The sequence below is a fragment of the Scomber scombrus genome, chromosome 12 (genome assembly GCF_963691925.1).
Source record: "Scomber scombrus chromosome 12, fScoSco1.1, whole genome shotgun sequence".
Classification (NCBI taxonomy): Eukaryota; Metazoa; Chordata; class Actinopteri; order Scombriformes; family Scombridae; genus Scomber; species Scomber scombrus.
In genome coordinates, this window is record NC_084981.1 from 26,619,521 (window position 1) to 26,646,675 (window position 27,155).

Consider the following 27,155-nt stretch of genomic DNA (forward strand, 5'->3'; position numbering starts at 1 on the left):
TCGGCCTGATGAGATGGTGGCATAAAATACGGGTCGACAGTGACACTGACAAGGTGATGAGTGCTATTGTCAGCAACAAAAGTACACAGAAGCATTTAGATGGAGTCATTATAGAAGACTGCCTAATGAGTGGAGAGAAAATAAGGAGTGAGGAGCAGGAATTGAGTGAGAAGAAGGTATTAAGTGAGGAGTGGAAATTGAGTGAAGAGCGGGTATTGAGTGGGAAGCAGGAATTGAGTGAGGAGGGAATAAGGAGTGGGGGACGGGTGTTGAGTGTAGAGCGGGTATTGAGTGGGAATCGCGTAAGTAATGAGCGAGTATTGAGTGAGGAGCGAATAAAGAGTGAGGAGCAGGTATTGAGTGAACAGCAAGTAAAGAGTGAGAAGCAAGTAAAGAGTGAGGAGCAGGTATTGAGTGAGGAGCGAAAAAGTGGGGAGGGAATAGTGATTGTGGAGCAAAGAGTTAGTGCGGGGGGTTCAAAAAGGAGTGAGAGGACCAAATACAAGATGTCTCTCAAAATTATAATTGAGAAGTTGGTGAGTCGCATCATTAGAGATTCGAATATAGCCAACGTTCAGTGGAATGAAGACATGGTCGACAGTGTCTTCAACAAAATATGGGCAGAGTTCGAGGAGTTGGATTTGGACATAAACACAGACCATCTCCAAAACGTGGACAAACTCATATTTAAAAAGCTGAAAAAGTACTGGGGTAACGCAGCAAACATGGTGCTGTTGTTACGGATGGAAGATCGGCCCATCAACATGTCCATCGCCGCGTCTTTAACACATCACCTGCTACAAAAGAGGAGGAATGTATTCAGTCGTGCCATCTCCAACGTGGGCCAAGTTTTGTGCAGGCCCTTTAGAAAATAGTTTTAGTTCAGAGTTTTTTTAATTAATTTTGATTTATTTTATAGTAATGTTAATTTAGGATTAGTTTAGTTTAGTTTCTTTTTTAATTTCCTTATGATTTCTTTTAGTTTAGTAATAATAAGTTAGGATTAGTTTAGATTAGTTTCTTTTTCAATTTTCCTTTGATTCTTTTAAGTTTCGTAATGTTAAGTTTCCTTTGATTTTTTAGTTTTTAGTTTAGCAATGTATGTTTATTTGTGTTTAGCTGTTTAGTTTATCTGTGTTTAGTTGTGTTGTGATGTGATGTGATGTATTTGAAAAAAAATAAAAATTTAAATGTTAGCTGTAATTATGTCATGAAGTTATTGCAAACCAGAGTATTAAGGACACCACCCTAAAGTAGGTAAAGAAAAACTTCAACCTTTTCATCAGAGGAAGGACTTGGATTGACGTATTGTTTTGGTTGTTATTGCACTGTCAGCAAAAAACTATATTAATCTTTACCTGATGTTAGAGTTTATTATAATTTACCTCAACAAAATATCACCAAATGTAACAGTTTTACACGAACGCTTTGATTCTTTCATTAATAAAAAAAAAAAAGAAAGATATATTTGTTACTCAGTGTTGTAATGTAATGTTATGTTGTCCAGGACCGATCTCTCTTTAAAATGAGAACCTTTGTATCATTGAGATTACATGTAGGCCTATAAATAAAGGTTAAAGAAGTATGTATATTTATTATATATTTTCATTGTTCAACAAAAGCCATTTCGGTAGAGACAGTAAAAACATGACAATAGAATAGAAATATTCACAATAAGTACTTTATCCCAAGTGCATTTAATATTTTAAACACTCCCAAATGATCAATAAACACACAGGAAACTGATATGCACTTATGTTTAATACTTTAATTTATTTTATGTATTTTAAGAATTATTTCATGGAGTTTATGGATTATATATATTTAATGTAATTTCTGTCTACTGTATGTCTTTTATTGGTGAACCAAAGACAATTTTCCACCATACATTTTTATTCTGTTCTATTCTATTCTTTATGGGCAAGACGTTTTATTTAGCTCTATGATGATACTGTCATTGCCTTCAGTCCAGAATAGCAGAGGCAATAATTTATTAAAATGATTAAGTTACTATATAAAGGTAAGGTTGGTTCATATTAAATAACCAAATGAATGGGTAATACTTAACCCAGCAGTAGAGCTAATTTTACAAAGTAGGTTGGGTCACATTAAATAAACTAATTTATGGGTAATATTTAAGCCAGCAATAGAGTTAATTTTTCGAGACTTCTGAGATTATTCAAAGTAGTTTTTAAAATACATTTTCTCACTAATTTTACAGAGAAAAAAATGTACTTTGACTAAACTTTTAAATTCAAACTACAACAACATGCCAGAAAAAAGCACCTCAAGGTAGAGATGACCTGTGAGTGTGACCCCAAAACAACCCGATGTGAGGAAAATACTTGAGTTATGATTTTACTGCATAGTTTTTGTGTTTTCATTTTATGGCAATGTATTTTATCTGCAGTTTTGCACATTTTCATTGGGCGGCTGTGGCTCAGGGGGTAGAGCAGTTGTCCACCAATTGGAAGATTGGCGGTTGGATTCCAGGCTCCTCCAGTCCACATGTCGATGTGTAGCAGATTACAGTTACATTTGTTTTGCAATTAAATTACATAACGCCATTACATTCAACCACTTACTACCCAATACTGCATATAAGACATATCTATATAATTATTTTTTTAATCTTGTGATCATATATCACGATATATAGGCTAATGATAGCCTTTATGTTAGCTATATTTCATAATAATTAACTTTTATCAGATTTGTTTTGGGGGGGGTTTTTACATATTTTTGTATTAGTTTGAGGTTGTTGTTTTTTTCTTACCTGAGTGAGAGTTTATGTTGTATATAGATCTTATATCATTTTTATATTTATATATATATATATAGTAGACACTTTCCCATTCACATCAATGAGAAAGTGTGTCCACGCTTTTGACTGGTACTGTGTGTTGGTGTGTGTGTGTGTGTGTGTGTGTGTGTGTGTATATACTGTAGATAAACAGTGTTGGGAAGATTACTTTGGAACTGTAGTTGGTTACAATTACAAGTTACCCTGTTGAAAATGTATTAGTAGAATAACTATTTCAATTACTTTCTCAAAGTAATGTAACTATTTACATTTGATTACTTTTCTTAATTTTGAATGAATGAATGCTCTCGACTGTTAACCATTTTCATATTTTAAGACCTGATAGTGTTAACTTTTCAGCAGCACTGTTTCAACGCCGAGAGCACCGTCACCGCTGGCAACTCTCTTTGCATTTTACTACAATGTTAGGGCCCTTGTCTGCTTTCTGTACCAAGTGATGTTTGTATTTCCAACACAGGAACGTATTCTTCTGCGCCTCCGACATGTTGCTGAGTCTGACTGAATGGCACATGACCAGAGACAGCCAATCAGAAGCGTCAGTATCCAACTTGCGGCTTTGGAAGGAGGATGTTGATATGAAAAAACCATAAATATAACTATATATAACTATAAATCCAAGCTTTTGCAGCGATTTTTCAAATGTAACTAAAATTGTAATCATGGAAATTTCCAAAAGCAACTGTAATTTAATTACACACTTTCTCCCAATGATGTAACGGATTACAATTATGTAATTTTGTAATTAAATTACGTAACGTCATTACATGTAATTTGTTACTCGCCAACACTGTATATACATATATATATATATATATATATATGTCTGTATATAAACAACATTAAAAGCTATCATCATTTCTCATTCAGTCAGGGCTCCATATTGGTCACATTGAAAAAGTTCCTTAACAGTGATGAAGTTTACCAAGAATTGGGGAAAAATGGCATCGACTTGGATGCTCTTGATCCAAACGCTTTGCCTGATCAACTCAATCCAAAAAGTCTTGATGCTAAAAGGCAAAAGTCTCTTTACAATGAGATAAGGGAATTTGTAAGGCTATAATTGCAAATAGTGATGAATCAAGTGATTCTGGGGATGGAGTTATTCTACCACCTGCCAAATACAGTCGTGGTCGAAGGAGGTTGTCTGAGCTGATTATTGTATTGTAGCCTTGAATGCCCTTGTTAGTGTTTATCTCTCAACATTTCAATATGTTTCCTGTTCTTTTCAAATTGTAATAAGTCATATATGGGTCAATGATTTGGCACTACTTTTTGTGTCAATGTAGTTTAGTCAAATTTGAAGGGGTTAAAATTTGAAAATAAACATATGAATAACATGCACACATTCTTTTCTTGTGGACAACCGCACAACCATTCTTCAAAAGTTCCACCATTATTATTTCTTCTTCGTGTCTCACTCGTGCTACGTATCGAGTAGTGACAGCAACACTGCCCCCATGGTTTTCGGTGGTACTGCTCCGTTTGGTCCGTATCCGTAAGCTTTTTTGAAACGTGTAGAAAATACGGACGAAATGAACGCAGAGGGCAGACAGCAGGCTCCGTTATCTGTAATTAACGTTGAGCATAAATGGGCCTTTAGACTGCCACAAAGCTTGTGGCTCAACTTTTCATCATCGAGCTTTGTCGTTTCTGATCAGCATTCAAACTGAACGTACATGCCACTGGTGTTACACCACATGACAGCGTGTCCACTCTATCCTGACGGGTGGTGTTGTGTTAATAGAGGAACAACTACAGCTGTTCAAAAGCTATTACAAATGCTTTTCGAGCAATTGTACAAAGCATACACACTGAGGTCAAACAAGAAGAACTTTTCCTGGACAACACAGTGATGCAGATTTTCCAGCAGGATCTGGGGGTTCCTGAGGGAGCCCACAGCCCCAGTTCGGAAAACCTTGCTAAACTCATGGTAAAGGAATTGGTGGATAGTGTTATAGACAAAAAAGAGACGACAGAATCATTTACAGTGCGGGTCACTCCACCTCACAGACTAAATCAAATGATCCATTATACTGTTTCAACAATTTGTTATAAAAGGAAAAAATATATTCACCAAACACCGGCAATGAAACAGACGCCTATGAGGAAGAGGACGGTGTGAAAAGTTCGTTCCCATCAAATGAAAAAGTAGAAATGTAAAGCAGCTTGGAGAAAATAATACAAGAAGTTCTGTCAAAGGAAGCTGATACAATAACAGAACCTCTTTTGGATGAGGTGGACGAGCAACAGTACCAACTCATACAATCAAAATCGTCCCTCAAGGTAGAGGTTTAGGGGGAATATGTGGCGCGATAAATACTGGAGCAGGTCCAGTCTGAAGCAGTCAGACAAAAAGGAAAGGAAGCACAGGCTTAATCTAAATCAAGCCAAAGACTAAATTAAGGAGTTCCTGACAAATATAATAGCCAGGTCCTCCATATATCGCATTGTGGCCCAGCTAAGGGCCAAATACCAAAAAGAACCAACGAAGGAAGATATCCAGGGTCCAAATATTTGATGTTGAGACGTTTCTGGACAATTCAATAATAAATGGAAGTGAGCATTCAAGGACACTGTCAGCTACAAAAAAGAAAAGTTGACATGTTCTAAAGAACTCAGCGACCTGATCTACGGTCATATCAGTAGCAGGTCAGAAAAGAAGCCTGAAGAAGAAACTGCCGTGCACGAAGACATCTGCAGCAGAGTGCGCGGCTTCCTCGGCCTGATGAGATGGTGGAAAATAATACGGGTCGACACACTTTGCAGAGTCGAAAAAACCAAATACAAGATGTCTCTCAGAGTCATTATTGAAAAGCTGTTGAGTCGCATCTTAAGATAATCGAAGACAGCAAAGGTGGAGTGGAATGAAGACATGGTCGACAGTGTCTTCAACAAAATATGGGCAGAGTTTGAAGAACTGGATTTTGATATAACCACAGAACATCTCCAAAATGTGGACAAATTTATATTTAAAAAGCTAAAAAAAACGCTGGGGTAACGCAGCAAACATGGTGCTGTTGTTACGAATGGAAGATCGGGCCATAAACATGTGTATCACCACGTCTTTAACGCATCACCTGCTACAAAAGAGGAGGAATATATTCAGCCGTGTCATCTACAACGTGGGCCAAGTTTTGTGCAGGCCCTTCAGAAAATAGTTTAAGTTCAGAGTTAGGGTTAGGGGTAGTTTAGATTCATTTATTTTCTTTTGATTTATTTTAGTTTAGTAATGTTAACTCTGCCCCAAGTGGAAGAGTTCAAGTACCTCAGGATCTTGTTCACGAGTGAGGGAAGGATGGAGCGGGAGACCGACAGGCAGATCATCTGCAGTTATGCGGGCTCTGCACTGATCCGTCATGGTGAAAAGGGAGCTGAGCCGAAAGGCAAAGCTCTCGATTTACCAGTTGATCTTCGTTCCTACCCTCACCTATGGTCATGAGCTTTGGGTAGTGACCGAAAGAACGAGATCGCGGGTACAAGTGGCCGAAATGAGCTTCCTCCGTAGGGTGGCTGGGCTCTCCCTTAGAGATAGGGTGAGAAGCTCGGTCATCCGGGAGGAGCTCGGAGTAGACCCGCTGCTCCTCCACGTTGAGAAGAGCCAGATGAGGTGGCTCGGGCATGTAGTTAGGATGCCTCCCGGAAGCTTCCCTGGTGAGGTGTTCAGGGCACGTCCCACCGGTAGGAGACCCAGGACACACTGGACTATGTCCAAGAGACTATGTCATAGACGTTGAGATAGCTGGAACCACTAAGTTGCTATGCTGTTGCCATAGACGGTTGCTATGCTGTTGCTATAGACGCAACCCAGTGTCATTGTGGAAGCCTTCAACGTGTAACTCCTTTCCTAATTGGCTGTTTAGCATCCAATCAGGCTGCCTCTCACAACTATACTGGGTTGCATCTATAGCAACAACACAGCAACTTAGCTGTTTGGCTAGCTCAACAGCTAGCTCAATCAGGCTGCTTCCTCCCCTCCTAGTCTGTGATTGGCTGCTGGTTTTGTGGTTCATTTACAGACACTGCTAACTCGAGCGAGCGCACATAAAGTTTAGAAGGAGCAGAGATTGAGCGAGCGTCAGCCACGTCATCTCCACAGTGGGCAACACAGGCCCTTCAAATAATATTAGTTTAGTTTAGATGTCCTTTAATTTCACTGTTCAGGATCTCACATCTTTTCAGTTCAGCTTGTTCTCACAGAAGTATGTGACAGGTGCTCGACTTCACACGGAATTCCTTGTTGAGGATCCCCATTGACTTGACCCTGGTATCGTTTCCATGGTGAGGACACGTAAATTTGTCCTCAACACGGAATTCCGTGTTAAGAAATGGAGTCCCCCTGAGATCCTGAACAGTGAAATTAAAAGGAAATCTAAACTAAACTAAAAACTAATATTGTTTGAAGGGCCTGGACAAAACATTGCCCACTGTGGAGATGACGGTTCTTCCTACTTGAGGGTGGTATCCTTATATTCTGGTTAGAAATAACTTCATTACATTACTACAGCTTACATTTATATTTTTATTAGTCAAATCACAACTAAACTAAGCACAGATAAACTAAACAGCTAATACACATTACTCAATTAAATTAAATAAAAGTAAACTTAACATTACTAAATAAATTCAAAGGAAACCTAACATTACTCAACTACATACAATTAAAAGTTTTTTAAAAATCCCTTTTAACGGGAAGAAACGTCAGGCAGAAAGAACCAAGCGGCCATCTGCCTCGACCGGTTGGGAAGGAGAGGAGAGAGGAAGGATAGGAGAGAGAAAAACATTGAAAATCAACATTACAAGTTAGAAGGTCCGGGACTGAAATCTGTCATCCAGAGACGAAGAAACACAGACAACTCTGGGGAAGAAGTTTAGGTTATTGATGCATTAATAGTACACATCTTTAAGGAAATAATTACACTATTGTGAGACAAAAGCAGGATTTGATTGTTGTAGTGGGTTGAAATGGAGTTAATTTTATATTCTATTAGTGTCATTATAGTTGTAGCTGCTGCTAAATTAATACGTTGATTGTTTGGTTATGTAAAATAATCGTAAATAATGTAATAATAGCAGTAAATAATGTAAACTGAACATTTATAATTACCCAAACCAAATTTAATGCCTTAACTCCTACAAATCCAGATGTCAATATCAAAAACTGAAGTTAATATAATAACAGCCTGTATATATATATATATATATATATATATAGTTAATATTATTCATGTGTGTATATGATAAGAGTTATATCACACACAACTCAAACATTTTTAGATAACAAAAAAACAACAATTCAGTTAAATGACTATTAAAAATAATACACTAAAATAAAAGATTTATAGATAAGAAAACAGTATTAAATTAACATTGCATGACATTGTTGAACCAGGGAATCTACCACGAAAGAGGATCCCCATTGGCTTGACCCTGGTATCGTTTCCATGGTGACGACACGTAAATTTGTCCTCTTTCGTGGTAGATTCCCTGGTTCAACAACATCATGCAATGTTAATTTAATACTGTTTTCTAATTTATAAATATTTTATTTTATTGTGTATTATTTTTAATAGTCATTTAACTGAATTGTTGTTTTTTGTTATATAAAAAATAGTAAGTTGTGTGTGATATAACTCTTATCATATACACACATGAATAATATTAACAATAGTGTAACAGGCTGTTATTATATTAACTTCAGTTTTTGATATTGAAGGTCTAAAAACATCTGGATTTGTAGGAGTTAAGACATTAAATTTGGTTTGAGTGTAATTATAAATGTTCAGTTTACATTATTTACTGCTATTATTACATTATTTACCATTATTTTACATAACCAACCAATCAATGTATTAATTTAGCAGCAGCTACAACTATAATGACACTAATCATAGAATATAAAATTAACTCCATTTCAACCCACTACAACAATCAAATCCTGCTTTTGTCTCACAATAGTATTATTATTTCCTTAAAGATGTCTACTATTAATGCATCAATAACCTAAACTTCTAACCCCAGAGTTGTCTGTGCTTCCTCGTCTCTGAATGACAGATTTCAGTCCCGGACCATCTAACTTCAATGTTGATTTCCAATGTGCTTCTCTCTCCTATCCTTCCTCTCTCCTCTCCTTCCCAACCGGTCGAGGCAGATGTCCGCTTGGTTCTTTCTGCCTGATGTTTCTTCCCGTTAAAAGGGATTTTTTTTTAAAAACAACTTTTAATTGTATGTAGTTTAGTAACGTTAGGTTTCCTTTGAATTTATTTAGTAATGTTAAGTTTACTTTTATTTCATTTAATTGAGTAATGTGTATTAGCTGTTTAGTTTATCTGTGCTTAGTTGTTTTGTTTAGTTGTGATTTGACTAATAAAAATATAAACGTAAGCTGTAGTAATGTAATGACGTTATTTCTAACCAGAGTGTAAGGATACCACCCTCAAGTAGGAAGAAACGTCATCTCCACAGTGGGCAACACGGAATTCCGTGTTCAGGACAAATTTACGTGTCGTCACCATGGAAACGATACCAGGGTCAAGTCAATGGGGATCCTCTTTCTTGGTAGATTCCCTGGTTCAACAACATCATGCAATGTTAATTTAATACTGTTTTCTAATTTATAAATCTTTTATTTTATTGTGTATTATTTTTAATAGTCATTTAACTGAATTGTTGTTTTTTGTTATATAAAAAATAGGAAGTTGTGTGTGATATAACTCTTATCATATACACACATGAATAATATTAACAATATATATACAGGCTGTTATTATATTAACTTCAGTTTTTGATATTGAAGGTCTAAAAACATCTGGATTTGTAGGAGTTAAGGCATTAAATTTGGTTTGAGTGTAATTATAAATGTTCAGTTTACATTATTTACTACTATTATTACATTATTTACGATTATTTTACATAACCAACCAATCAATGTATTAATTTAGCAGCAGCTAGCCAGGTCCTCCATTCACCGGATTGTGGCCCAGCTGAGGGCCAAACACCAAAAAGACCCAAATTTAACAAAACTAGAAATTGGGTTTCTAAAATATGACATTGAAAGTCTTCTCGAGAAAGATAATGCATTAAGCGGAGATGAGCTTTCAGGTACCAAAGTAGGTTCTACATTCTCAAAAGAACTCAGCGACTTGATCTACAGCTATGTTATCAGTAGGTCTCCTAAGAAGGCCTCTTCCAGGCCTGCTTCAACAGAGAAAGAAGCAGCCATACACATGGACATCTGCAGCAGAGTCTGCATGTTTCTAACCCTTATGAGATGGTAGAATAAGATACGGCAATACAGCGAGACTGAACAGGTGATGAGTGCTATGTCAGCAACGAAACTGCACAAAAGCACTTAGAAGGAGTCACTACAGAAGACTGCCTAATAGGGAGTGGGGAACCAGTAAAGAGTGAGGAGCTAATAAGGAGTGGGGAACCAGTAGAAGTGAGGTGTGGGGAGCCAGTAAAGAGTGGGGGGCGTGTATTTCATGGGGAGCGGATAAAGAGTGGGCAGCGAGTAAGTGGGGAGTGTGTATTGAGTGGGGGGCATTCAAAGAGTGAAAGGACACGATTCGACAAAATCAAATACAGAATGTCTCTCCGAGTCATCATTGAAAAGCTGGTGAGTCGTGTCATAAGGTAATCGAAGACGGTAGAGGTGGAGTGGAATGAAGACATGGTCGACAGTGTCTTCGAGAAAGTATGGGCAGAGTTTGAAGAACTGGATTTCAATATCACAACAGAACATCTTCAAAATGTGGACAAATTTATATTTCGGAAATGAAGAAAATACTGGGGTAACGCAGCAAACATGGTGCTGTTGTTACGAATGGAAGATCGGGCCATCAACATGTGCATCGCTGCGTCCAAAAGGTATTTATATATATATATGTATATATATTACATATGTGTGTGTGTGTGTGTGTGTATATATATATATATATATATATATATATATATAGGTATATGTATATAGGTATATATATGTATATATATATATATAGGTATATGTATATATACATATATGTATAAATACACATAGATGTATGTATATATAAAGTATATCTTTTTATATATATACACATTTATCTGTTTTAACAGGGTTACACCATCCATTCAATTCACCACCCGTTTTGTCTGTCTATTTGCATATATATATATATATATATATATACACACACACATATATATATATATATATACACACACACACACACACATATATATATACTGAGGATGTATTATTTACTCAGAGTGTGGTAGAAAGGGGATACATCTATCTTTGTAGGTGTTTGAAAGTCAGGAATTGGATGTTGATTTAAATAATAGGCAGGTGAATATTATTATGAAGGTGTGAAAGGTAAAAGGAGGGTGAACTCCACCCTGGTGTGTAACTGTGAGAGACAACGTTGGTCCTCTATACTTGAAGCAGCAGATGTTTTTCTCAGTAGGAGACTACATATACTTTTGGATTTACTGGGACTCTTCTCTGTGAGTTAAACTGTTTCTGAACAACAAATGGTTGAGCTAAACTCACAGCAGTGATATGCTAACAGCTAATGTTAGCCCTGCTGACTGCAAGTTCCCATGTGACATTGTAAAGGTTGGTTTATGTTAGTTAGTTAGCCAGTTGTTACACTGCAGGTAAGTAATGCAGTTATATACACATAGTGAACAGAGTGTATCTTTATACATCATGTAAGGAACTGTGCACTCATAAAAGCTTTTTATGTAGATGCTCTGCAGTCACACAGTCATCATCTGAGGGTGCAGAAGAGTCCAGAGCCATATATACAACAGGGGGATAGCAAAGGGCCACTCTTCTAATAACAGTTGCCACCTTAACTGCATGATTTACTTTGCGACTGTTTTACTGTTTTGTATATTTTGCTTTCAAATGCCATTTAAATACTGCTGCTTCTTTATCTGTAGTTTTTTTTTTTAATTGTTGGCCTTCCTTTGACAGATATGGGGTTAATTTTTTTTTTTTAAATATTAGCTTTTATCATTTCTTGTACTTGCATTGTGCACTGCCTGGTAGTTTGACTCAATGATATTTCACTATGTACTTATATGTATCTGTGACAAGTAAAATCTCTTTAAATTTTGAATCACTAGCCTCACAACTTTACAGCCTCGGAGCTTCTAGGAAGGATCCTGACTGCACTTTAAACCTCAAGAGCCAATAAATGAGGGACACTAGTGTATACTCACAGTAAGGAATGAGACATGTCAGACATTTTTGCAGTATTACTGTCTTAAAGATATCCGGTGTGTTATTATTCTCTACGTTGGGCCCATACAGATTTTTTTTTTGTGTCATTCTTCCTCAGGTTTAACAAGACAGCATTTTAAAAAAGAGAGTGAGTCCACTGTCTGCAACTCAGCATCCATCTCCAGAATGACAATCGTGTTAAAGGTGGAGAGGACAAGCTTGCAAAGTGTTACGAATGTCAAGAGAAGTACAATTTAAAGACTGTTATCTGTGGCTGGTAACTAACAACAACCTAACCAAGAAGCCCCTGAAAGTTGAAGCATAACTATAGTGGAGGGCTTTCAGCTTCCATTACCCTACCATCATCTGGCCTTTATAGCATCCATTTTCCTTTTTTGTGTTGACTTCCAACAGCAACAGTCTTTCCCCCTTTTCAAATATCAGTTCAATTTTCACCTCATGCACCTCAGCAGTGGATCATAAGATAATAGGGTTTGGTTGTGTAGGCTATACGCCATACGCAAATCCACAGGTGCCGCTCTGTCTTACTGAAAGGACTTTAAAGTAGAGTATGTGTCTGTCTGCTGTGATTCTGCTCTTTGCTGCAGTGTTTTTCCAAATGTGTGGAAAAATACAGAATGTAATCTACCACTCTGAATGCAGCAGACAATATAAAACGTCCTATACCCTCAAGCTGTTGTCTTCACTGTGCCCCCCATTATTTTTCCATTTGCTTTTATGTTTTTGTTTTAATATGTTAAACTGTAAGCATCCCAGCACTGTCTCAACTCTACTGCAGACTACATGACATTTGCTTGATTAGTCTGTCAACACTTTGTTTTCCACTCAACTGTTCAACTGTTATGAGCTGTCCCAAATGTTACAATGTTTGATTTTATCATTGCCAAAAATAATATAATACGCTTGTTGTTGGAGCTTGAAACTGCAGACAGACTGAAATCAGCCTTGTAAAATGTACTCACATGGTGTAAGCTAAAGCAGGGTTGGAAAGGTAACTATGGAAATGTAATAGGTTACAGATTAATAGTTAACTTAAGTAACGTAACTATTTTAGTTACTGAAAGTATATCATTTATTACATTTGATGACTTTTCTAATGTTCTAACCAATGTTTTCAGCTGTTAGGGTAAATGTTCCCTCCATCTGTCCTTCGTTCCTTCCCTCCATCTGTCCTTCCTTCCTTCTGTCCTTCCATCCTTCTTTCCTTCCTTCTGTCCTTCCTTCCTTTCTGTCCTTCCATCCTTCCTTCCTTCCTTCTGTCCTTCCTTCCATCCTTCCTTCCTCCCTCCCTAACTAACTAAGATCAGCTGTTAGGGTAAATGTTCCCATTAAGCACCAAAATCTAAGTCCAGCTGTTTTTCATGGATACTGACATGATTTATAAGGGAGATCATTTCTTATAAAGCAACATTTATCTCTCATTTGAAAATGTATTCATTAGTTCATGTAGATTTTGGAATATAAAATAAAGATATTTGATGAATAAAGTGGGTTTAATTGGTACTGTGACTCCATTTAAGCCCATGTGTGCTCCAAATAAGCCCACGTCATGATTTATTTACTAAATATAACAAAAAATATTGATTTCAAAGAATTAAAAACAGCAATATATGTATTCAGTAACATGTTAAATATTAAAAAATGAGGAAAAAACCCTCCTGAGCAAAATCTTAAAGGTCTGACTTCAGATGTAACCTCCTTTGTAATCATCAATGTTTTCATAAATAACTAATTTAAATACACAATTTTTCTTAATAACTGTAACAGATTACAGTTACATTTATTTTGTAATTCAATTACATAACGCCTTTACATGTAACTAGTTACTCCCCAACACTGGGCACAAGATGGTGAGTAGTGGAAGGATAAGCTTGTAAACATAAACATTTCAGTGTCATTATCCACTGCCCTCACACTCACTACTGTCATACAGCACCTCTTCTTCTCTGCTTCTTGAATTATTTCAATGTGCAGTTATAAAATAAGAATATTAATAAAATAATTGGTCAATCCTTCCCCTCTCTCAAGCCAGTTGGACATTGAAGAGCCTCGCAATGTGCACAGATCAGTCAGATTGCCTCAAGCGAAGGATTTGAGGCAATGAGCGACGGGAAGCCAACTTGTCTCGACCCTTCCGACATACACATGAACGGGAGGCATATTTCAGTCTGAGTGCAACCCACAGACAGTAGATGAGTAATATTCAATGAGAGTGCAACAGGTCATAGTGGATTGTAGAAAGCCTTGGAGATCATCTCCCTTACTGAACATAATAAGGCCAACGATGTGCTTTGAGTTCAGATTTAACATTTCAGTGATTTATTTCCAGGTGGGAATGAATGAAGATTTTAGCTTTGATTTGAGTTTTTATGTCTATGCAGCATCATTGAAGTAAGATTCAGCCTTCTGTAGAATCTATATCAGCTGTTTTACTTTGTATTCTGCACCGAAACACTTTGGTGGGGGGAAAAAATAAATAAGATTTAAGATATGATTTTTTCATATTCTTAAAATAATGTTCTTCCAGTTAGTCAGCAACTGTTGTGAAGTTGTTTTTGCACACTCAGAGTGCCCTCCTACAGAGATTATTCTTATTTCTTTCCATTTCCATCTGCCCGCCTGCTGAGCTGCCAGCAGCTATCAGAGTGACATGTTGCCAGTATATTTACCTTGAGTTATTGTTAAAAAAGACTCTTAGAGATCAAACCTTAACTCTTCAGTGCAGCTCTCTGGTTGGGTTACAGCAGTTGCAAAATAAGAGCATGAATACATCATTTATGGACGCTAAAGTTGTTAGCACACTACAACCACGCTGACACAGAAGTACAGCACACATATGACCACACATGAACAAGCACTCAAAAGCCACAAGGGAAATACGGAGGTAGCGAAACCTTTTCAAAGGCTTTAATAGATGTGAGCAAAGCAAAATGGACATTTTACACAATACTTCTGCTTTAGATCCTTTTTTTATTCATGAATCCCAAATTCAAAAATGAATATTACTTATTTAAATAGGTCCTTGCGTCAGGTTTTACTTTAATTATTTCACCCTATAGAAGATGAAAAAGGAACAAAACAAAAAAAAGTAAAATAGTTTAGTTATTACATTTGTCTGAGGGTGTTAGGAATAAAAAATGAGTTTGTGTTCCTTTTTTTATTCATGGGGTAAAACTATACAGCATGCTGTCTGAGCATTAAGTTATCTGTCTACACTAGACAGGAAGATGTGTGTATGTATAATGCCGCTGACACTAAACTGATCCTCTTTCGTGCTGTACAAAAAGTAATTCCACTGACTCATGTAAGGAACGTTAAGTGAACACTATTTTGCAGGTGTTGAGATTGCAGCAGCTATTTTACTGGATCTAAAACGTCTCCTCAGTGCTGCGGTATTGTATCAATATTGTGTCACTACAATTACCCATCACAGCTCAATCTCCGCAGAAGTTGTTCAAATTGGACAATTGTGCGGGTTCACATCAAGTGTCGACGTGCAGCGCTGATGTGTAAAGAGTGTGTGTGTGTGTGTGTGTGTGTGTGTGAGTTGCAGAATGGGTGGTGGACGTTGAGCATCTGAGAGTGGAGTTTGTGTCTCATATCAGGTAACGATCAAAAAAAAATTTCAACATGGTTTAAATCATTCAGTTGCTTAATCTTAACTGCACCGTAGTGACCATGTATAAACTGGTGCTCTAAGCTTTTTTACCATCTTACTTTAGTGTGTTAGCCTGCAACATTTTCCAATTTTATTTTATCTTTTATTTGATTTTATTTATTTTTATCACTTTCACCATTTCAATGCAACTTTCCCCCCACTTGTTCCCCCACTTTGCCATCAATAAAAATACAGTATTTACCCCCTTACAGATTTTTTTGCATATTTGTCACACTTAAATGTTGTGGGCAATTACTTTTTCCCTTTTTTTTATTAACTTATTTTGAATTGCTTAAATTACTTTAACCTCTAATATTGGGGTTTAATCTATTTTTAGAGCGTCTGGTGTCTGCAGGTGAAGTCTTTTTTTTTAATTTCACTCACTCAATGTGCAATCTCTGCTGGGCAGGTGCAATCTTTTTAAGGTTATTGCCTAGGCAGTCGATAACAAGGTACAACTACTCCCTACTTGTGTTACACTATGTGTATGTTGTAGGTATATGTGTGTGTTGTGTGTATTCAATGTAATGGTGCTATATGCAGCTGTATCAGCACTTGTGCCCAAGACAATAACGTTGATCTTATCTTATCTTTCATAGGGCCAGGTAGGTTTCTCAATAGGTTTTTTCCCTTAATAAATTAAATCATCATTTAAAAACTGCATTTTGTATTTACTCAGGTTATCTTTGTCTAATATTAAAACATGTTTGAGGATCTGAAACATGTAAGTCTGACAAAAAAAAGTACGGTTGTGGGTAATGGGATCTTCACCCGTTTTGAAGATATTTGGTCATCAAGCAAAGTTTGGGTAAATTCAACTTTGATATTTTGCAGAGCCACCAGAACAGCTTTTTTATGTGTGTATGTTTTTTTTTTAACATATTAACTGACATGTATTGTGTGTCAAGAGAAGTATTGATGATTAAAGTTTGTCTAAATCTTCGGTACTTGGACTCGACAGGGAGATTTTATAATTGAGGGACATCAGTCCTGAGTAGCAGCGAGATAAAATCCCCCCATGGAGTCCAGACTCTGGTGGCTGATGACTTCTGCTGTGACTGATAAGGCTGATGAGGTTGATGAAGTGATGAAGTGATGAATCTGCAAAGACTGGGTGGTGATGGGGAAGTGGAGGGACATGCATGCAACGGTTACATGAAAGCACTAAAGGCAGAAAGGGAGAAAATATATTTAAAAAGACAGCTACGAGATGATTGGCTGACAATGAAGGTGTGTCTCTGTGTTATTGGTTAGAGGTAACCAGCAGATATGAACAGCTGACGTCTCAATTGACGCCCCGAGGCAATGACAGCAAGGGTGTGTGTGATGGATGGAAATGACAGATGGATTGAGAAATAAAACTACAGCCCTGAGCTTTTATAAGACTGTCTTACTGAAACTCTATTAGCTGTCATTTCTAAATGTTTCCAGGTAAGTCAAAGTCAATCTCTTTGTTTTGTCTTATTTGGACCGTTTCTGTATAATTGAACCGATTCAACAGTCATTCCTGTCATCGCTGTACGTTTCAAACCAGCAGAGAGGCACAGAGAGGTGGAAAGTGAAGACATTGCTACCCTTTCATGGTCATTTTAATAACTATGAGCCCTGGCATTATTGGAATAAATTATGTTTAGAGGGATTTCATTTGAAGTGATTCCACAGCGGACAGGCTCCATGTCGTACATCTCGTAAATTCACAAACTCCCATCAGGAAAGTCACTGGCTGCTGCCTTGTAAATCAACATGATGATGGGAGCGTCAGAGGTGGGCCTGGGTCTTTTGAGGGCACCGCTGCATGTGCAAACCCACACACACACACACACACACACAAGCTACTCACACATGAAAGCAGCTGAGTGCAACACAAGCAGACAGGCAGGGGGACAACATTTGAATTGTAATTAGCACGAGCCACCAAAACAGTCCGACGGGCCTCAGAGGCATTAAAGCGAAAGCAGGACGTCCACGTAATCCTCTGAATGTTGTACTTTGGGCTACAAAACAAAAAGGCTTCAGAAAAACAAACACTACATGGGATTCATTAGCAACGTCTACACACGCGTTAACGAGGATGGAAACGGAGCGTTGGCCTGCAGCTCAGACCTGTCTGAACGTGTTGAGGAGAATTATTGTTTCGCCGGTCAATATTTGTCATGACACAATTGAACCAATGCTGGTAGTTAATTATAGTTACTAATATTAACATTATTTGTGGCATTTTTCATGTAGAGATGCAGAGATCCTAAAAAGCTTTACAAAGCAAGGTTTAAAAAAAAGATGAAATAAAGCGATGCAGAACTAACACAAAGCACACATTCTTTTTTTTGTGGACTCAGCATCAAATTTCTGCTTTTAATCCATTTTGAGAGAATATATTAGAGGATTATGGCAAAAATGTCTAAGTGGTGTAACCATAAAAACTTTGTACCAAATAATTCAACTTGCTTAAAAACACTAAATTCTCAATAAAACACCATATCAACTAGTTTGGCATGATCTTACATTATAACTTTTTATATTAAATAAAGGTAATGGAATACAATTGTTCTAAATATTACATTTAATCTGGTAACCATGGAGATCAGGAAACATTTACATTGTTTATATAGTGACTAATGAAGTCATTATTAGTATAAGTCCACTTAAATACACTGTAGGTGGGTAAAATATTTAATATTTATCATTCTTTTGTGGTTACACCATTTGACATTTTCAGGAGCATTCAGTCTTACTTTTGGTTTTAAAAAATGGTGCAAATGTCATTTCAAATTATATAAAACCAACAAAAATACAAAATGTACATTTTAACAAACCTGATGCTGCTTTTAAGACAATTGTTAAGATATTTTCGAATTGCTCATCTTGCCAACCCTTATTTATCACTCACCCATGTACTCTAAATAATGTTGGTTTTCCTCTCACAAACATAGTTTTCCAGTGTTTAAAGCGTCTAAATGTGTGTATGACTTTCTAAAGGCTTCACTTTGAAGAGGAGCCTCCAGTGTATGCAAGAAATGTAGACCACCTCATGCAATCAGGAGTAATCAAGCCTTAATTAGTAATCGTTAGGGAGAGTCACCTACTGCTGAAGGTAAGACTCAGAGAGTTGACTTGAATTAAATTCTGAGCTACGATTAATGGTTTCTGTCAAAGGAAAACCCTCCTGGGTGCTCAAAATGTTTTCCTAGAGGTCACTGGTGATCAGGGGAGCAGCAGAGGAAGGGGTGGGGGGGTGGAGGGGGGGAAACATGAAAGAGAGAGCGGTAACCAGATAAGTGCTGAGTCAAGTAAAACTAATTTGTGACATTATTCTCCCATTTGTCAGAGAAGATGGACTTTCCCCCCGTGTGCTGGCATCTTCCACAGAAAGGACGCTGGCCAAAAAAACGCAAGACTTTCTGTTCTCCGCATCACCACTTCTCAATCACCTTTGCTGCTATTTTTTTTCCCCCTCCCCTCCTCCTCTATCCTCACTATCACCAGCTCCTCCTCACCGCCGTCCACCCCACCGGCCCCCAGCATGTTGGCAGGTTCATGCTCTGTGTCCAGTGCTCGGTGGGTATGTCCATTAAAGCTGTGACGGGAAGGGCCATTAGCGCTGCGCTTCATTTACTAAGGCCCAGCCTCTAAATCAGCTGTCAGACACCTCCAGCAGCTATGCAGAGTCACAGTTCCAGCCATTAGACAAACGCAGCCTGCACACTGCAAGTCACTTCATTACTGTCCAAAACTTCCCTCTGCTCTTTTCTTTTAACTGAGTCTCCTCCATAAACTCTCTTTCTTTCTTTTCACTCATGATTTCGTCCACTTACAAAAGTAAGTCTCAACCCTTCTGTCTCCTGTAACCGAACTTCTGGAGGAATAGCTTGACATTTTCAGTGTCTGTGTCTTCGTCATCAGTGTTGGAGAGTAACTAGTTACTTTTAATGGCATTACATAATTCAATTAATGTAATTAAAATCCAGTTATTATGAAAATGTTGATGATTACAAAGGGGGTTACATCTGAAGTCAGACCTTTAAGATTTTACTCAGGAGGGTTTTTTCCTCATTTTTTAATATTTAACATGTTACTTAATACATATATTGCTGTTTTTACTTCTTTGAAATCAATATTTTTTGTTATATTTAGTAAATAAATCATGACACGGGATTATTTGGAGCACACATGGACTTAAATGGAGTCACAGTACCAATTAAACCCACTTTATTCATCAAATATCTTTATTTTATATTCCAAAATCTACATGAACTAATGAATACATTTTCAAATGAGAGATAAATGTTGCTTTATAAGAAATGATCTCCCTTATAAATCATGTCAGTATCCATGAAAAACAGCTGGACTTAGATTTTGGTGCTTAATGGGAACATTTACTTTTATTAAGAAATTGAAATAGTTACATTGCTTATTACATTTTAAATAGAGTAACTAGTAATCTGTAACCTTTTACATTTCCAAAGTAACATTCCCAACCCTGTTTATCATAGATATTACAGGAAACATACCATTTTTAACATTTTTCAGTATAATGCATTCAATGTTTAGATAATTTATTATTGTTGCTTTTAATGACGCTCATCTGGCATGAGGTATTAATCTGAAAACATTCTCCAGTTTAAGGAAGTGTTATTTAGTTGTTAAATCTAACCCCTGGATTGCAGTTTCTACAGTTAATGATGCTTCATTACTTTATTTTCTTTCTTAGAAATGTTCCAATTATTTATGGGATGATTATCTGTGTGGCTCCCGGCTGGATTTATACATATTTAAATATTAAATATGACTTAGTAATTGACAAAAGACTCAGTTTTGGTTTATTTTTGGAAATCTGCAATATTAAAACTGTGTTACATTTACCTGATCTTGAAGTCTAGACGAAACAAGCATTTTTAATCAGATCTCAATTATAGCCTGAGGAAATATGCAGCTTAAGTATTTTATTAAAAAACTCCAACACAAGCTCCTTTTAAATTTGCCAACTTGGACTCGTTAGTAACAGCAGCACAAAATCTTTTATTAGAAGCAAAGCAAGCCTCAGATATATTCTTAATGTATTAGTATCAGTGTGTTAATCAGTGTAATTAAGGTTTATGAGGTGACAGTGCGAATGCTCCTCAGGACCACAGACAGCAATCATCTGTCAGAGCGGCACAACATGAACACAGATCACATGACACGGAGCTGTCTGCACCTGACCCCGGCTCGGCCCTGCAGGAGCCGCACAGCTGTGACCGCTCGGGCTTCGTCAAAAGGAGCAGAGGAAAGAAGAGCATTCAGTATAGCTCAAGCATTTGTGGCCATGACATTTTGCTCTAATGTATGTTGTGCTAGTAGCAACATGCTGGGTCATTGTAAAGAAGATGATGGCTCGTCTGTGACCATTTCTTTTGGCTCTCCAGAGCAAAATCAGTCTTGTAGCTGTCAGAAAGCCTCCTTTTTTTGCTGGATCATACAATGAATAGCAGTCAATGACTACTGTTTCAATTATCTTACTACATGACCAATGAAAATGAAACAATTGTCATGTCTTATCTTGCTTCTTGTGTACCATGTGATGATGATAGTGTCACAAAAAGCCAAACGCATGAGATCAAAGGCAGGGCTGCAGAAAAAAAAGGTTTTCATTTTTGACAAACTTGACGAAACTAGACAAAATGATCCAACAAAGACTGAACAGAAAAGCTAAGATTTAAATGCAAACCAGGCTAATCAAACAGCAGGAGACAGGTGGCACAACATAAGTGCACGCTGGGAGCTGATTGGGCTAGGGAGGACACAAGGAGCAGGGCAGGTGTGAAGAGGAGCACAGTCATAAAACCCAAATATAAAATAAGCACAACCAAATGTCTGAACACTGTTATGACTCAGCTCTAGCGGCCACAACAAAAAGAGAGACGCACAATGGCAGACGGCTAACAAAAGCTATTTATTTAAGCCAAAATAAACCTAATTAATGCTGTGCCAAATTAGAGTAATTGAAGTATGAAGCGTGAACATCAGCAGATTAAGAAGCTGGATGATGGATGTGTGAATGTGTGTGTGTGTGTGAGAGAGAGAGAGGGGGGTGTTGTGAGGTGCAGAAGGCAAAATAACAACTACAATACAACTAAAGCTGCAATTTCAGGAACCAAAACCAAACTAAAGATGGGAGCTGTGGGGAGAAGGTTAACACAAAGGTCTGAGCTCTCACACAGCCTCTTTATCAATAAGAAAGGAGTCACAAAATAAACCCATGTGCCCTGAGCTACTGCTATCAGCCTTCACCTGCAAGGGAAAGTGAAATTAACAAACGCCCACACATGAAGCCACAGAGGGCATCATCACAACACACACAGGAAACCAAAGAGACCACAAAGAGTCCAAAAACATGAGGCCACAGACGACAGATAGGTCAGATTGTTTTGAGTGGCAGTGCATTTCACAGTGTCTTCCCCTCCTGTGTCACTCAGTACACAGTCTGCACATTGCACAGAGGAACAGAAACCCACTTCCTGGTGGCTGGCTGTCAGGAAGTAGGTTAATGTCGACTTTTAATGTAGGTTAAGAAAAAAAAAATACATGGAGAAACAAAACAGTTTGCTTCAGTTTGTCACAAAAAGACATCGTGAGGAGCAGGAGGAAGAGAATTTAGAGTCATCATTCTCAACACAGACCACCTCCTCCTGCATCTGCATCTCCACCTGCACCTGCACCTCCTCCTGTACCTCCACCTGCACCTCCACCTCATCCTGTACCTTCACCTGCACCTCCTCCTGTACCTCCTCCTGCACTCCACCTGCACCTCCTCCTGTACTTCCTCCTCCACCTTCACCTCCACCTGCACCTACTCCTGCACCTCCACCTGCACCTCCACCTCATCCTGTACCTCCACCTCCTCCTGCACCTCCACCTGCACCTCTTCCTGCACCTCCACCTGCACCTTCACTTGCACCTCCACTTGCACCTGCACCTCCTCCTGCACCTCCACCTGCACCTACGCCTCCTCCTGCACCTCCACCTGCATTTCCACCTGCACCTCCTCCTGCACCTGCACCTCCACCTCATCCTGTACCTCCACCTGCACCTGCACCTCATCCTGTACCTCCACCTGCACCTCCTCCTGCACCTCCTCCTGCATCTCCACCTGCACCTCCTCCTGCATCTCTACCTGCACCTCCTCCTGTACCTCCACCTGCACCTCCTCCTGTACCTGCACCTCCTCCTGTACCTCCACCTGCACCTGCACCTCCTCCTGCATCTCCACCTGCACCTCCACCTGCACCTCCTCCTGTACCTCCACCTCCACCTGCACCTCCTCATGTACCTCCACCTCCACCTGCACCTCCACCTGCACCTTCACCTCCTGCTTCACCTTCACCTGCACCTCCTCCTGTACCTCCACCTGCACCTCCTCCTGCTTTAATCATCAAACATGAGCCAATTTACAGTTTTGGACTATAGTAGCCTATTGCCTATCTCAATATAATTGTTTACTGGGTGCAGTTTTTGTTGGGTGTGCAGTTGGATTTAATGCTGATGTTGCTGCGTCCAACACCTCTGTGTATGTGTGTGTGTCTGTGTGTGTCTGTGTGTGTGTGTGTGTGTGTGTGTGTGTGTGTGTGTGTGTGTGTGTGTGTGTGTGTGTGTGTGTGTGTGTGTGTGTGTGTGTTATGCTTGCTTATATAGTCAACTTAAGCAAAATGTAAGTAGTTCATAGAGCACACACACGCACACACCTGCTCATACAATCGTCACCCGGGACTAAAGAAGAACAGAAGGACTGAAACTAAAGTATACGCACATATATGTATGTATTGTATTTACAATAATCCTTTACTTTTTTCATGGAGCACACATGGGCTTAAATGGTGTCATAGTACCAATTAAGCTCATGCCAGACTTATATCTTTATTTTATATTCCAAAATCTACATGAACTAATGAATACATTTTCAAATGAGAGATAAATGTTGCTTTATAAGAAATGATCTCCCTTATAAATCATGTCAGTATCCATGAAAAACAGCTGGACTTAGATTTTGGTGGAGCTGGAAACATCAGTTATAAAAATTAGAAATGTAAATCGATTAAGTAATTGAAATAGTTACATTACTTATTACATTTTAAATAGAGTAACTAGTAATCTGTAACCTATTACAGTTCCAGAGTAACCTTCCAAGCCTGGCTATATGTTTCTCTTTTTTTTCTAAATGATTGTACTCATACTGTAAACCTTATATGACCTCTGGCAATGCTCTACCTATTACAGTCTTGTCAGTAAATCCATTTCAAATTTTAGCAAGGACTGAGAGAGATGTTTTAGCACCAACTGAGTCCTGTACTGTAAAGCCTGTGTGTGTGTGTGTGTGTGTGTGTGTGTGTGTGTGTGTGTGTGTGTGTGTGTGTGTGTGTGTGTGTGTGTGTGTGTGTGTGTGTGTGTGTGTGTGTGTGTGTGTGTGTGTGTGTGTGTCTCGCATCCATCGCTCCGTAGCTCATTTACACAAAGACCCACCAACAGTTGACTACCTCATGGAAAAACCCAGCTGAACTGCCATATCATCAATTAAGTCTATGCTGAGTCTCCGTCCCTGAACACACAGGCGGTAATAATATACATTAAGAACGGCCTGTCTGGGATGAGAGCATTAGCATCCCCACCCGGCTCGGTGGCATTAGCATTAGTTTAGTTGGGAGGGCTCGGTTCCACGGAGCAGACCCTGCACCGAGCAGATAAGGACGGTACAGACAGCACACAGCAAAAGGTCTGCTCAGTCCTCCCTCCACACATGCTCATATTCTCCCCCCTCTCACATCCCGCTGACTCTGAAACATCCAGCCGGCCCGCGGAGAGGAGGTATTAAAAATATCTCTACAATTACAAGTAATATAAAACATGCACACGGGGGTACTTGCACATGCACAACCACTTTTTATAAATGTGTGTCCATGTCTAGCCAAACAACATTACTCTGCATAATGACTCTGAATCGATTGCAGAGATAGAGCTGCAGGAATCTGTCTTAACGGGGCTTATTACTGTGTTTGATAGCCTGTGAGGACACTTTTACAGTAAGGGCGTCAGATCTTCATTAGGTTCTCATAAGAAAAGACCCACAGTGTGTTCTCAGTTTGGATATTTGTTTGGATAATTACAGATCTGTTTATTTAATGTTAATGTATATGGGTCAGTGACAAATGAGGGTTGGCAAGATGAGCAATTAAAAACTATTTTTGTTGGTTTTATGTCATTTGAAATTACATTTGCACCATTTTTTTACCAAAAGTATGACTGAATGCTCCTAAAAAAATGTCAAATGGTGTAACCACAAAAGAATGATTTGATCCACCTACAGTGTATTTAAGTGTATTTATTCAAAAAATTACTAATTATTAAATTTAATGGTTCCTGATTGACATGATTCCCCAGATTAAATGTAATATTTAGAACAATTTTTAGTTTTTATGGTTACAACACTTAGACATTTTTGCCATAATCCTCTAATATATTCTCTCAAAATGGATTAAAAGCAGAAATGTGATGCTGGGTCCACAAAAAAAAGAATGTATGCAAGTTATTCATACGTTTATTTTCATATTTGAACCCCTTTAAATTTGACTAAACCACATTGACACAAAAAAACATCATTGACCAATAAACCCATGTCATTTGCTGAGTTATGTATATTTTGGGCAATGCTTTATTAAAAAAGATGGATTGTGTGTGTGTTGTTTTTCTCCAGAATTACACTTTTTTAATCACCCCTTTAACACTTTTGGCCGTCTGACAGGTTTTGTCTGACAATTTGACCGACATAAAATATGGCTCTCTTATCCGTCTGTCTTTGCTCCAGACGTTCGGCTCAGAGCATCGGCACTGTTCAAAGAGTCTCTGTTGGTAATGCCTGCCAGGGACGACACTGTGGGTGATCAGCTACCCCCGCCCCCCCACCCCCCGCTGAGCCTGAACGTGCCGTTAACATTTGGGTGGCGTGCATGCTAATTTGTATTTGAACATATACAGTGTTTGATAATAACCTGGAGGAATTAATGTTTGCTGTGAAGTTTTAATGTTTGAAAACTAACAAAAGAAAAAGCAAATTATTTACACAGTTTCTATTTCGAGTCAGAGTCACCACCACAATAATTCATTAATAACAGCTTCATTTTAAGGCGAATAACATCTTCTTCTTCTTTTAAATGTAATTGTTGCTATGTGCCACATTCATCTATTGGATGTAATACTCGCCCTGGACTTTTTTGGTAGTATATGTGATGCTCATTTGAAACTTAGAGATACAACAGAGAGTTAAACTGCCCGTCAGGTATTATTTAGAGTCTAATTAGCCAGTTAAAGGTCCACAGTGCAAAAAGCAAGGGGGGGCATTTTTTTTTGTTTTTTTCTTGACTTCTTGAAGACTTAAGTTGGTCCTTTTTAAATATAAATGTGTATTAAAGTCACAACCTACATCTAAACTTGTTAATTAATGCATCTGTACTCAAACTTGCAAGTGAATTATACTTGTTGTCTTTAAGATAATTTTACTGTGAAATTTGTGACCAGACCCAAAGAAAAACATCTAATACCAGTCTTCCAAAAGTTTAAATGAGTTCACTGTAAGAATTTTAATAACAATAATAATTATAATAATAATAATGGAGTGTTTTCATACCTTCAAATATTATATATTACAGAGAACTTTGTGCCTTTTGAAGAAGGCGACTTTAACCTCCTGTTGTCCTCTGTCAAGGAAGGAAGGAAGGGAGGAAGAAGGAAGGAAAGGAGGAAGAAGGAAAGGAAAGGAGGAAGGAAGGGAGAAAGAGGAAGGAAGGAATGAAGGAGGGAGGAAGCAAGGGAGGAAGGTAGGAGGAGGGAGGAAGCAAGGGAGGAACGTAGGAGGGAGGGGAGGAAAGAAGGAAGGAAGGTAAGAGGGAGAAAGGAAAAGAGGAAGGGAGGAAGGAAGGAAAGAAGGACAGAGGAAAGAAGGAAGGGAGAAGAGTAGGGGGGAGGAAATAAAGAGAGAAGGAGGAAGGAAGGACAGAAGGAAGGAAGGGAGGAGGAAAGAAGGGAGGAAAGAAGAAAGGAAGGAAAGGAGGGAGGAAGGAAGGAGGGAAGGAACGAAATAAGGAAGGAAAGGAGGGAGGAAGGAAGGAAGAAGGAAGAGGAAGGAAGGGAGGAAAGGAAAGAAGGAAGGGAGGAAGGAAATGAAGAAAGGGAGGGAGGAAAGAAGGAACAGGAAAAGGTTAAACTCAGTTGTCTAAAGGTACTTTTTTAATATGCGTAATTTATATTATAGTTCAACGTGGAAACTTTAAAGTTATTTTGTTCATTCATCATTTTTTTCATGAGCCAATCTCTCATTCCCTCCCACTCTCTGTTTTGACTTTAATGTGACATTTTTGTTATGTGTAGTTTATTTGGCTTGGATCCAGTGTGTTTGTGTTCAGTCTGACTACGACGGATCC

At 38.3% G+C, this 27,155-nt stretch overlaps 1 protein-coding gene across 1 annotated transcript in view; it reads right to left on the reverse strand.

Annotated features, from left to right (window-relative positions):
- Positions 1-21,900: 21,900 nt before the first annotated feature.
- The window catches only part of LOC133991544 (probable inactive protein kinase DDB_G0270444), a 41,143-nt gene continuing 35,888 nt past the window's right edge, over positions 21,901-27,155 (reverse strand). The window contains 3 exon segments of the mRNA XM_062430000.1: positions 21,901-21,978; positions 22,368-22,472; positions 22,586-23,107. Coding sequence (XP_062285984.1) covers positions 21,901-21,978; positions 22,368-22,472; positions 22,586-23,107 — 705 coding nt within the window.